This window comes from Lepidochelys kempii, chromosome 1 (assembly GCF_965140265.1).
Source record: "Lepidochelys kempii isolate rLepKem1 chromosome 1, rLepKem1.hap2, whole genome shotgun sequence".
In the NCBI taxonomy this organism is placed as follows: domain Eukaryota; kingdom Metazoa; phylum Chordata; order Testudines; family Cheloniidae; genus Lepidochelys; species Lepidochelys kempii.
The window spans coordinates 150,024,202-150,038,499 of NC_133256.1; the positions used below are offsets into that span (position 1 = coordinate 150,024,202).

At 36.5% G+C, this 14,298-nt stretch overlaps 1 protein-coding gene across 3 annotated transcripts in view; it reads right to left on the reverse strand.

The window, feature by feature from the left end:
• Positions 1 to 14,298, reverse strand: part of CFAP47 (cilia and flagella associated protein 47) — a 636,073-nt gene that overhangs the window by 413,917 nt on the left and 207,858 nt on the right. For all 3 annotated transcript variants that reach the window (XM_073358068.1, XM_073358073.1, XM_073358080.1), the window contains 2 exons: positions 4,231 to 4,365; positions 3,458 to 3,570 (listed from right to left, as the gene is read on the reverse strand). In XM_073358068.1, the coding sequence (XP_073214169.1) occupies positions 3,458 to 3,570; positions 4,231 to 4,365 (248 nt within the window). The remainder of the gene's footprint in view (positions 1 to 3,457; positions 3,571 to 4,230; positions 4,366 to 14,298) is intronic.

Sequence of the window (14,298 nt, forward strand, 5' to 3'; positions counted from 1 at the left end):
AAGAAATTCTCTAGCCTTCATCAATTGAAAACTCCACTCCAGTGGTGCTCAGAAAAGTTGAGTTTATGAGAAACGTGCTTAATTGCTTTCAGATAAGGAGGTCAGGTTTTTAGCTGGTATAAATCAGCGTAGCTTGACTTCAGTGGAGCAGGATGTTTAATAAGTGAGAAGAATGAAGAAAAAAGCCACAAAAATGATGTAAAGGCTGAAGAAAATGTCTTTTACTTGGAACTTGACTTGGAGCTCCAATTTATTTATCACCAATTTATGCTGTGATCTGTTTCATCATCAGACCAACACAGGATCAAGGGAGCACAAAGGAGGTTTAAAGTCACATCTTCTCCCATGCTCAGTGTCAAATGTAAACTCAGACAAAACTAGCCTTTTGTCTTCTCATTGAACAACTTCAGATAACCCTATTTATTCTCTCACTACTGAAGTAATGAACTCCATTCCAAACTCACTGCTGTGGGCATGTTTGTTATAAAGTGTTCATAGAGGTCTGAAAATCATTATTAGCTTAATCTTGTACAGTCCACCATCATAAACCAATCAAACAACCCAGCTTTAAACCTCTGTATTTTTAATTTAATTAAGCAGATTTAGTTTTCTGCATAGGAAAAGTCAGAAAAAGTTGTTTTTATTGGGAGTGACATAGGTTCATAGAATTTCAAATCTGAAAGGACCCTTAAATGATCTAGTCTGACTTCCTGGATATCATGCCATTACATTTAACTCATATCCCTGTACTGAGTCCAGTAACTTGGTTTAGCTAAAGCATATCTTCCAGAAAGACATCTAATCTTGATTTGAAGACATGTGTTCCAGTGGTTAATCACCCTCGCTGTTAAAAATTTGTGCCTAATTTCTAGTTTGAATTAATCTAGCTTCAGCTTCTTGCCATGGGTTCTAGGTCAGGCCTTTTTCTGTTAAAGACCCCTTTAGTACTCACTATTTTCTCGCCTGAGTATTTGTACATTGTAAACAAGCCACCTGTTCTTTCTGATAAACTAAACCGATTGAGCTCCAAGTCAAGTTCCAAGTAAAAGACATTTTCTTCAGCCTTTACATCATTTTTGTGGCTTTTTTCTTCATTCTTCTCACTTATTAAACATCCCTTTTTAAAACGTGGACACCAAAACTGTATGCAGTATTCCAGCATTGGTCTTATCAGTGCTTTACACAAAAGAAATAAATCACCTTCCTATTCCTACTCACTACTCCATCATTCATAACTTTTAGAAATTCTAATGATTTTTTACTATTGGCTGCATGTCTCTCTCAAACTGAAGTCCCCCATAACAACACAATTCTTCTTTCCACACATTACAGACAGGTAACTAAGGAGTAACAGATCCTGAGGTCTGTAGCAGAGTCCTGCCAGTACCCTTTCCTGGGCTTTAATAGTTAGCACACTGATTCATATATAGTCAAGATCCTGTGGTTTTGAGTTACCAATAACCCTGAAGCAGGTAATGGTGTCTTTAATATAGAATGCCATTCCCCACCTCTTTTATGCCCTCTATCCTTCCTGAATAGGTTATTACCAGTGATTTTAACATTCCAGTCATGGAAATAATCCCACCAGGTTTCAGTAATGCAAATTATATCATATTTGTTCTCATCAGAGGCATTGGAAATTCTCATTTGCTTCTAACCCAGACACTTTGCATTGGTCTTCCTATGTAGAACTCAGTTAGAAGCCACTCGCTCTCCTTCACTTCCTTACAGACCCTAAGTCTTTCTACAGTAGACATCAGAAAGTTATCTTTGAGTAACACTCCTGCAGTGATACCTTGAAGAAAAGCACAGAGCCCAGACATAATCAATTAAATAGAGATCGTAGCTTATTCATCACTTTACTAATATTTCTCTAGAAATTAAAAACCAAGTTAAGAGTTTGTATTCTAATATAAAGAATCTACCTCATCTGTATTTCCCTGCTTTAGGTTATTACAATTTATATCCCAACCCATATTAACAAAGCTATTAATTATATCTTACAAAATGTTTAGCTTAGGGGCCCGTGAGTATAAACAAGGTTATGTTACCATAAACTATGTTCAGGGCTGTACATAGGAGTCACCAATGGATGATTAACTTTTGAGTCAGCTTTCATTTCCATGCATTTATCCAAGATGTCTGCTACAGTATTTAATGCCAATCTTCAAGAAAAACTTGTATATATTTAGTTGTGTCTTTTTATGTACTTCAAAAGGTGAAGTGAAAAACAACCACAGTATTGAATTTTAATAAAAAATACATTCTATTTTCAAAGATTGCCTTTTTAATTTTTATCTAAAGCAATTGTAAGGAAAACAATCAAATTAGCCACAAAGATCAATGATAACGTAGCATTACCCATTTATACTTTCTGTATATATTTATAATAGGGGTGTTATTTAATACACTTTTTGATCATCTTAATAGAACACTGTATTTATGCTGACCCTTCTTTGAATTTTTAAAAGGAAACTGTCTTCATTGACAATATTTTTTATATTTACTCCTTCTACCAGCTTGAATAGTTTATTTTCCTACAAACTGTGACCTTTGCTTTCCATACATGGATTCATTTCATTTGCACTTCAATTGTCCAGAGGATCCAGCATCACTTACTTCTAGTGGGACTACTCATCACATCTGGTATTTTGCAGTTAAACTACATATACTGAAAGACCTGTACCCAGAAATATGACCAATCACAAACAAAGTGCAGAATAGTCAACAATCAAACACAGAGGAAGCAGGATACATACTAGATATAGAAATTGGGTCTTCAGCTAGTAAATATCCATTGCAACAACAGTTTCTAAACATTTTACATCCCTTTGTAATCCTTACGTCAGTTAAGTTTCAGAAATTTAAGGTATAAAAAGAATGACATATTGTAGCTTTACAATTTTCATCTTGTGGAACTGGGAAGAGGTTAGTTAACAACACTATTAAAGCCTTGACATGCCCTCTTAACCTTTCAATCCTGCTAGAGTATAACAGTGAGAAATCAAAACAAAACAGCCTATGAGAAATTATTCTTAGCTGCACAATCTCACTTAATGTGTTAATGTCAAAAAGTTGGATGGACTTGCTAAGGGACATGGTTAGCTCTAATTGAAAAAAAAAAAAAGCTTTAGAACAGTAGATCCAGCTCAAGCTTAAAGCTTTCATCATGATGGGCACCCAGGAGAGAGGACCTCCCTGCTATGACTGAAGATATGTACTCTGAGTTCTGTCAAGCTAATCTGCAAATGTGCCATTGATGAGTTACTCTGGATTCACACCAATTTCACAAGGAACAGAATTTGATCCTTATACTGTTTATTCTTTGTCTGTGTTTATAAGTGAACACATTCTATTGCTCCTCTATAAACCAAGCTTACAGATTTCTTTTATACTTACACGTTGCTAAATCTATCAGGACGTCACATTCAATAAAACTAGACAGATGGCTACTTACTTTGGGGCAATGATGACAGTGTTTCCTTTAGGCAATAAGAAATCAGCAGACTCCCTTCCTACAATTGTAGCATTGTACACCAAAGGTTTAAGGCTTGGGTTTTTCAGACGCACCTATCACAACAATTGATAAAAAAGTTATTCTATTTTTACTTATGTACTTTTAGAATTGAAACATGCATCCATTGCTCAGTCTTTGGGGGCACACATGTTAAGTATAACAGAATATACCATTTAGCTACAAATAAAGTAATCAGACTCTCACCATGGAATAAAACCTTTAAACATATATCAATATAGTGCAGTGTTTTGTGCCATTCTTGTGGATCTGCTAGGAAATCCATATAGAACTATGCAGATCACATATTTCCACCGGGAGAGCAGACTCTCTTCCCTCAGATCTTTCAACCGCTGTTTCTCCTCGCAGTATCACTCCCATTGGATCCTGCAAGCATTTTAACCCCACTTCAGCAGTTACTCTCTAGTTCCTCTCTCTCTGATCCCAGAAAGCCACAATTAGAATTGTGGAGAAGCTCCTGCACTGATTGAAAGCATTGGTGGAAACAGCTGTGGAAGTCAAGACCTCAAATCTGAAGAAAAGAAAAGAGGAGCCATTCTTCCTCATTCTGTAATCTCTGTACTGAGTAGCACAGCAGAACATGTGATCCATTAATACAAAAATGTGTGCTTTATGTATGTGTAATATATATTCCCCATAAATGGTAAATTTTAGTGCTGGGAGTGATTCAGATCGAAATCCAGATATATCAATACCTGTCTAACAACAGTAGCATGGAGAGCTCCAGTAAACTCAACAGTCTTCGTGGGTAAATATTGAGGGAGTCTTTCATATAAATAGACGCAGAGCATAAGCATCATGACTGGGTTTGGATCACAGATGTCGGTGGCCTAATTTTAAAAAGGAAAAAAAGAACAATGACCACCGGATATTTAGTCTAATCTCATGTGTATAATTGATAGTGATTTATTAAGATACAGAATTCAAAATGTAAAATACCTCATTAATATGCACACTTGTTTTCAAATTGTTCTTTTTTAAAAAAAAAAGTTTTGAGTTCATTGCATAACTAATATGAACAATTGTATTACCATCTTGACTATGAATCTTTTCTCAGCATATGAAAATGTCAAGAGGATCAATGACATAGTCTAGTAAGAAAACTCATGAACTATACAATGAAATGAAGCAAGTTACTGTGCACCTTTCTTCCATAGTTTGGGGGGAAACAAGCATTATTTGACTAGAAAGGGAATATACCAGAAAAAGTAAATAAAACTCAGTGATTGGAGAAATACATTTCTTAAGCAGTTTTCTAATAAACCAACTTTTATTTAACATTTACCTTCTAAAATTTCCTAACCATACTCATACTTATTATTTCTACATAAACATTTTAAAAGTTACGATTTTCTGTAAAATTAAAGTTACTACATGACAATACAATAACACCTCTCTCTTACAGAGCCCTTTACAAATGGAAGTTGGTATCATTACCCCCTCAATATATTTGTTTTGAGAAAAATATCAATTCAGATGACAAGAAATGCATACCCTGAATGTCACTAACTTGGTATATTTCAGAGTAAGAACAGGGGACAGATTCCTAAACTGAAGGTCCCTCACAGAAAAGTTCCTCGTAGATTAAGGGGACCCTAACTCTAGTCCCCTTGCTGATCCTACTTGCGGTAATATTAGGTGGGTGAGGTAATATCTTTTACTGGATCAACTTCAGTTGGTGACTGAGACAAGCTTTTGAGTTTGCACAGAGTTCTTCCTCAGGACTGGGAAAGGCTAAATACAAGATGGACCAGATTGTTTAGCAAAACTAGTTAGCACATATTCTAAAGGACCATTCAAGGTAGAGTGGCCTATTACACCTCTGCAGTCATAAAACAAAAAGAGAGGGTTAGTGAGTTACAGATTGTTGCAATAAACCATAAGTCCACTGTATCTGTTCAGTCCATGATTTCTGATGTCTAGTTGAGTAATGAATTTAACCTCCCAGGCACTTTTGAATGTGTTGTGCAGATTTCCTTTAAGGATCAGGATTGATAGGTCACCCCTAAAGGTTGTGAGAAGTGTTCACCCACGAGTGATACAGGGTTTTTGTCTTTTATCGGTTTCCTGTGTGAGTTCATTCGAAAGCGTAGTAATTGTCTGGTTTCACCCAGAATAATGCATACAATTATGGTATTAGAGCATGGAGACAGTCATTCACAAAGTGAGATTTAGTTATCTTTTCTGAATACAACAAGAACACAATAAGCAGTGGCCATATTTGTTTTGGGGAAGACTGCATTTTAAAAATGCATCTAGTTACTCTAGCTAGATGCTAACTTGGCTCCCAAGTATTTAAAAATAGAAATAATCAACACTCCACATAGGTCTTAAAAATGAATATGAAATAGGAGACTCCTTTCATTTGTTTATCAGAAGGGCTTATTTTGTTTTGTTTTTTGTCACCATGATGCTCATATATTTTACTAGTTAGCTACAAGAGTACAAAGATCCTTAAGTTGGATCTAGTTTTTGCAATGGAACTAAATTTTCATCACTTAGGAACACCCCTGGGCCTTGGTCAGTACAGTGAAATTTGTAATCAGGAGGACCCATATAGCGTGGTTGCTTAATATACAGTCACAAGTATTTGAATTGATCCTTAAAAGAGCCAAGTATATTTCAGGAGACTGAAAATGAACACTGTTGAACAGCTGTACTCCAGAAAATGAAAAAGCAGAGAAGAATGGAGCACAGATGGATATATTTTGAGAAACATTTGGGCAAACCACCACGTTATAGTGCAAAGATACGTTTTTCTTGTCAATAGCCAAACTGATTGCTTCAAGTTAGCAATGTGTTTGGTTCATACTAAACTGTCTTCTGATTCACATCCACCATATGATTGATTTTCATTTCCAGTAGTACTCAAACTCCATTAAAGTAAATATCAAAATGCATTACTCTGTACCCGCATTGATTTTGACAGCTTGTGCACAGTTTTACACACTGAGTTTTATTCCACATTGCTTTATAAATAAAGCATTGATGTTGAATTTCATCCAAAGTGCCAGCCCAACTCTAAAATAAAATTTGGGACTCATTACAATCAAATCACTAGCTGAACAGGGAAACCAAGGTTTTTAGCAGTGCTTAGTAGTAACTTTTCATATCTGTGAAATATTTACAAGTTTTGATCCTTTTTCACCACAGACTGATATCAGTGAGGTGATTCACACCATCTTGATGGGTAGGCTTGAGGACCTCATGATGTAGCAATGCCTATCAAGGAAAATAAGTTTTCTCAACCACTTTTGTACCATGATTGGAGTTGGTGTAAAGACACAATAAAGAAATCTAAAAACATGCCAGACATTGTGTTTACCAGACATCATCCCATCTCTAACATGAGCTCTCACAGGAGCAGTCCTTCAACACCTAACCTAAGACTTTCCCTTGTGGTCACAAGTTCATCACAGTTTCAACTCAGAACTAGCACGCAGTCTTATGGGGCCGTAGTTGACCCATTCCTTCCAACCCTACCCTAAGGCCTGGTGCCCTCCATCCATCAAAGGTCCTGTCCCATTTGCTGAGACAGAAAGAAGGCCCTCAGCCAGTTTAAAACCAAGCTATTTATACAATGTCTGTTGGTCCCTGGAGAATCCAGTCAGAACTAGTACATAGGTATCTCTTTGGCATGGGGGGGCTCAAAGGGCTGATAACACAGAAAGTATATTAGCACATCTCTCCTACAAGAGAAGGTATCTCTAATTCCACAACAACACATATACTAGTACATTTTTAACACAATGGGCCCCTAAGGTATTAACCCTAATTTAATAGGATTTAACCTAATACAATAAGGTTTCTTCAGGATATTGTCAGTCTGTTACAGGTTCTTTTACTCAAGTTCATACATCATCAGCATATATGAGAAGTTGGGATCATTTTCTCCAGTGTTCAACAATCCAAGTTGAGAAGGGACATACCTTACACAAAACACACTCCTGAATGATAGTTTTTAGCTATGAACGTTCCAAGTAACAACTAGGATTACTATAACTAGAAAAAGTTAGAGGAAAAATATTTCTATTTTTCTCTACTTGATTCATTAGCACAGCATGTACAGTCATGGTTTCATGGCCTCCACTGCATACTCAGTTTTCCCTTTGGTTTGTGTGGCTCTTTCATACAGCAACAGGGCAGAGAAAAATATTAAAATATAGGAAAATGCGATTGCAAATCCTCCAAAATTTGCAGGGGGATTCAGAAACCAGAAGGTATTTTCATCTCCTATTTTAAATTGTCTAGTTTCTAAGTTAACAATTTTCTTTTAATTTGCTTAGATGCATCTGCAGAGTCTTTTAGAGCTCTGGTTTACTAACCTAAACAGTTTCGTGTCATCAGAAAATTGAAATAACTCAATGTATAGATTCCAAGGCCAGAAGGAACCATTAGGTATATCTACATTGCAAAAATAAATAAATAAATAAAAAAGTGGGGAGGGAGCGCGCCAGGCAGCGAGTCTCAGATCTCAGGGCAACTGACTCGGGCTCATGCTGCAGTGCAGTTGTAAACACTGTGATCATCTAGTCGAACTCCTCTGTAACACACACCATAGAGCTTCCCCAAAATAATTCCTAGAGCATATCTTTTAGAAAAACATTCAATCTTGACTTTAAAATTGTCAGTGATGGAGAATCCATCACAACCCATAGTAAATTGTTCCAATGGTTAATTATTCTGTTTAAAATGTGCACCTTATTTCCAGTCTGAATTTGTCTAGCTTCAACTTCTAGCCAATGGATCTGTTATAACTTTCTCTGCTACACTGAAGAGGCTACTATTACATATTTGCTCCCCATTTAAATATGTACAGACTGTAATCGAGTCACCCTTTAACCTTTTCTTTGTTAAGCTAAACGGATTGACCTGCTTGAGTCTATATAAGGCCTGTTGTATAATCCTTTAATCATTTTTGTGGCTCTTTTCCCAACCCAATTTATCAACATCCTTCTTGAATTGTGGGCACCAGACCTTGAATTGTGGGCACAGTAGTCCAATAGTGGTTACATCTATGCCAAATACAGAGGTGAAACAACCTCTTTAATCTTGCTGCAGATTCCCCTGTTTATGCATACAGAGATTGCTTTAGCTATTTTGGCCAAAATGTTGCACTGGCAGATCATGTTTACCTGATTATCCACCATGACCCCAAAATCTTTTTCAGAGGCACTGCTTCCCAGGATAGAGTCTGCCATTCTGTTAAGTATGGCCTACATTCTTTGTTGCTAGATACATAAATTTACATTGAACCTTACTAAAATACATACTGTCTGCTAATGTCTAGCTTACCAAGCAATCCAGACTCCCCTGAATCAGTGGCCTGTCCTCTTATTTACCACCCCCTTCATTTTCCTGTCATCTACATACTTTATCAGTGATGATTTTATGTTTCCTTCCAGGTCATTAATAAAAAATGTTAAACAACATAGGGTCAAAAAACAATCACTGCAGAAACCCACTATAAGCACACCTGTTCAATGATGATTCCTCTTTTACAACTACATTTTGAGACCTATCAGTTAGCCACTTTTAATCCATTTAATATGTACTCTGTTAATTTTAAATCTTTCTAGGTTTTTTTTATCAAAATGTCATGTGTACCAAATCAAAGACCTTGTAGAAGTTTAACACTATAGTACATTTATCAACCAAACTTGTAATCTCAGCTAACTTAATATATATATTTTAATAGTATCTATTTTTCATAAACCCATGCTTGATAGATGTGGCAATTTTCTGCAATATCCTGGATTAACTTTATTAAATTAAGTATCAGCGGGTAGCCGTGTTAGTCTGTATCCACAAAGTGGGTTTTTTAACCCATGAAAGCTTATGCCCAAATAAATCTGTTAGTCTTTAAGGTGCCACCGGACTCCTTGTTGTTTTTATTAAGTGTATGTATCTTAGGAGTTCATTGCATTAAAAATGCTTATGTTTATATATTATTGAGAGATTGTGTGTAATGTCCCTAGGAGGGAGACCTGACTAAAGTAAACCCTGGGAAGTGTTATGAGCGTCTAAGGACTATTCGAAATAATGTGAACTTTTAAAGTAGGTTTCCTAGGAAATCTCTAGGGCAGGGTATATCCCAGTGTAGCTCCTCCATTTATGCAAAAACCCAGCCTTTTTTGAAGCTATAGCCTGAGAAGAAACCCGTTGTCTCTGAATTACCTATTCCCAGATCAAAGACTCTGGCTATATAAAGGAGGGACCAAAACTTTTCATGGGTGTGCTTGTTCTGAGCCAAGGAGGTTATGAATTGGTAACCACAGAACAAACCCTTGCTAGGGTCTGAAGAACTGTTCACCTGCCAGAGCACTTCTTAGAGTTGGGATGATCTCTGGTAAGCTTATTAGCATGCATGTAGGTTCTTTTCTTTTTAATATGTTTTCTCTGTAATGCTTTTACCTTAAGAATAAATGTGCTTGCTTAGAAGGAGCAGTGTGGTAACTTAACTGTGGGCAATTACGTGGTTGATAGCTTCTGAGAATGCAGAGCAGACCCGCTTAGGCAATACGTCTTGCTTGGGAATTCATATGGAAAGAGTGCTGTCATACGACATGACTACATAATCTGTTTTTTCCACAACACAGAACAGAAATATTTACTGAACACGTCTGCCTTTTCTGTATTATTATTCCTAGTATCATTTTTAAACACCTTATTGTTCTTAACACTTCTGGCTACAGATTTTTTCTTGTGTTCTTTTGCTTCCCTTATCAATTTTCTAACTTCTGATTTATAGTCATTACTATCAACTTTGCCATTTGTTGTATATTTTTATAGCTGCCTCCACTTCCCCACTAACCCAGGTCTTTTTTTAACCCATGTGGCCTACTTTCTCGATTGTAGTTTCTGGGCATCTAGTAAAGTGGTCAAACAATTCTCAATTATCACTTTTTTCTTATTAAATTCTTTCTCACAGTTGATCTGGTTCATCATAGTTTTCAGCTTTCCCTGAAACTAGCCCGTTTAAACATCAAGTATATATATATATCATCCCTCTGGGCTTTAGTTTGTTAGCACACTATAAATGTGATCAAGTCATGATCACCAGTGCCAAAGTTACCATTAATTTTCAGTTCTGTGATCAATTCTTCTTTATGTGTTAGAACAATATCTAATATGGAATTCCCCATGTTGATGCAACACTTTTTGAGTTAGGAAATTGTTATCTGTTACATTTAGAAATGCCAATTAATATTTACTTTTTGCCCAGGATAGGTTTCTCACATGTATATATTTATTACAATTCCAAATAAACAAAGATCAACAGTGGAATCTGTCACCATCTGAATGACTCACTACCCCAAAGGAACAATTGCTGCTCTCACTCTAAGTTATATATTACATTATCTCATCAGCATATCTGCTATTTCAGTTAATTTCCTCCAAAACTATTGAATGAAGAGCTTCAGCCATTTTATATCTTAACTTTTAAACATATTTTTAAAAAACCAGCCAAGTAATCATCAAAAAATTCTGAATCCAAGCAGGTAAAAAATGATAATGAAGACTTCTTGAAGCTGATTCCTTGTCTACACAAGTAATAGTAGGTAAAAAGAGACTTGTAGCCTACATACTACATGCCTCCACTTCAAACTCTGAGTGAGGTTCTTTGCAAGAACAATTAAAAGCTAACTCTGAGCAAAAAATTCCAGTTCCTGTTTGACATGTGGGCTGTTTCTGCTGTGAATCAACATGTTCCCAAAAGGGAAATGACAAATTTTCACAGTAGCTACCCACCAAAAACTAATACATGGAAATACTTTCAAGTAGCATGACACCAAAATATGATTTTCAGTAGACAGACTATTGGTGTTTATCATGTGCCCTTCAGAGCAACTTCACTCAGGTACTGAAAATTATTTCATATTCTAATTATTAATGATTCTGTACATTCTCCAATTTAACACAGCATGGGATTTCCTTGGGGTATGGAAAAAAACTAAGGCAACAGTAAAAAAAAAAAAATTTAGAACCTACATTATTTTAAGCCTACTTTTAAAAATATATGTTGCCCAACTTCAGCTTAAGAGTTTAGATATTTTTCCTAGTAAGAAATTACTCATTCAAAGAAAGTACTCACTTGGTGATGAGTACTAACCAAATCTATTTTACAATAAATCTCATCTTTGCTTTGAGGTTACTAGTTAACCAGTATTCTTATAGGTTTCAGAGTAGCAGCCGTGTTAGTCTGTATCCGCAAAAAGAAAAGGAGTACTTGTGGCACCTTAGAGACTAACAAATTTATTTGAGCATAAGCTTTCGTGAGCTACATCCGATGAAGTGAGCTGTAGCTCACAAAACCTTATGCTCAAATAAATTTGTTAGTCTCTAAGGTGCCACAAATACTCCTTTTCTTTTTGCAGTATTTTTATGTTACAAATGCTACTTAATATCCTCAAAGCCCCTCACCCCACAGCTTCAGGGGTGGGGAGACTTTGTCCGGGGCAACAGGGGAAGAGAACTCTTGGGCCCCTATGAGGATTGCCTCTCCTTTCCCCCCCATCACCACTTTTTCTCTTTTCCCTCCTTGTGGGCTTGAGGAAGGGAGTGGGAATGGCTCTGCGGATGATTGGCTGAACAGAAGAGCACAGTGGAAGCCTACTGGCTCCCACACACTGAACGGGAGGGCTAATACACATTCCCTCTGCCCGGGGCACCATTTGGCACCTTATAGGGCCTTGGGAAGGAACGGTTTCCTCGAAGATTTTTTGCCTTCACCTCAGCAGCCCAGGAACCCAGTGAGTAGATTAGGATAGGTTGTGAAACTCATATTGTCCCAACTTGACAGGTGCCCAGTGTATGTAACTGATTAACAGAGGCTCTGGCTTCCTAATAAATTGGAAGCAGATTAGGAGACAGCAACTCCTGAGAAGGTGAGCATGGGGCTCCTAATGTTTGGTACACCAGAGAGATAACCTCTTCTTCCAAATACTCTCAACCCTTGTATGGGTGGTGGGGTGCTGGGACCAGTTTAAAGGTATGGAGTGGTGGTGTGCTGTCAGCGCCCTTCCCTAGGTGGTACAAATTGCAGAAGGAAGACCAGCACTGGATAACTTATTTCCTAAATATTTCTTCTCTCTCTTACTGTGGTGTCTGGGTGAAAACATTAACATAATTCTGTTTAGTGTGTTCCTCAGAACCATATAAGTTAAAATGGCAGATCAACTGCACACACAGAGATGAAGAGAAGAAGGTGGAAATGTAAAAGACTTCCTAAAAAGGACTCAGAGCAATTTTTGTCTGTACACACACTAGGCTATGTAAATTATTCTACTACATCACACTGAGTGAGCTTCAATTTTTATCTATTTCTTCCAGGTTGGGCACATGTGTGATAGACTCCTTAGTGAAGATACAATTGGCATACACTGAGCAAGAAATCTATAGAATCAACTGGTGACAATACCACAAAGAGCAGCTGTTGACCTACCCTGAGATGCCTCAAAAAAAATCATGGTTTCCCACCATTCTGCAGCTCTGGCATAGAATCTTCTATGGAGACCCAAGACAGAAGACATGGTTCATAGTCACTGGTTTGAAGCTTCTTTGTTATTCTCAATCATTTCCTATCATTTCAATATTTTAATTGTACTTCTAGTTCTTATTGATAATTGTACACATTCCCCGTATTTGTGTACAGACATTTTAGCGTATTTGTAATCTTTTGTTTCAGGCCAATTCCATTATCTGCCTTACTTATACGCTGGAAGTTCACACTGCAATATTTAAGCAAGTTGAAAGGTTTCTTTTCCCTCCCCTTTAATAGCCATTTTGAAGTCTGACGGCACTCTATTTGCTGGCCTCCACTCAAACAGATAGAGTGGCAATGTCAAACAGGTTTGCATCACTGAAGTCATTCCTATGTCCCATGATTCCACACATCTATCCTTCCTTCATTTGCATTTAATACAGGAAAGATCTCTGAGGAGATTACTTGTGGCAACCTTATTGTCTTTTGTCTTCCCAAGTGATCAAGATGGGCTATAAGCTAATTCTAGTTCTTTTACTTGGATACAAACTTGTTCCTTTGGAGATTAAGTTTTTCTTTGTTTCTTGCATTAAAATGAGACACTTAAGTTTGTAATATCAATAAGTGTTGCTAAGGGAATTAATATAAATCAAATTTATCATTATGACTTCACTACAGCATCCAGCAGAAAAATAAGATCAACTGTACATGAGCAAACCCTTACTTAAAAAAAAAATCTCTTCAGTAATTAGCAAATATCACAATAATTATTATGAAAGTCAAATGGATTTATATTTTAAATTGTATACTTTGCAAAGTTTCTTTAAATATGAGGAAAATCTCCTTTAGAGGTTTTTGATTTATTCTGACAGAGCTCCTGGTAAAAGCAAGAGGACTTGACATAAATTGACAAATTAATATCCTCCTAATTTTAAATAGTTTTAGTGAAGAAAATATCAAAACTAGATAGGAAAGCAAGCAGCACTAACTACTTGGTGATCTAAGAAAAACAAATTGAGAATTTATTTTTATTCATTTATAAATATTAATTTCCCAGATGGTCTAATGACTGCTTTCTTCAGCACCCTCTCATTTTCATCAGCCTTTTCCTCATTTTCTCCTCTGTTCTAATCTAATCACAACTCTGCCCATTTTACATCTCCTGAATATTACTAAAATAGGCCAACTAGCACAATACTTCATCTCACCATAGTTATCCAGCATGGATTTTGTGAATATCGGATTAGAAATTAAATAACATGAGGAGTTAAATAGCATT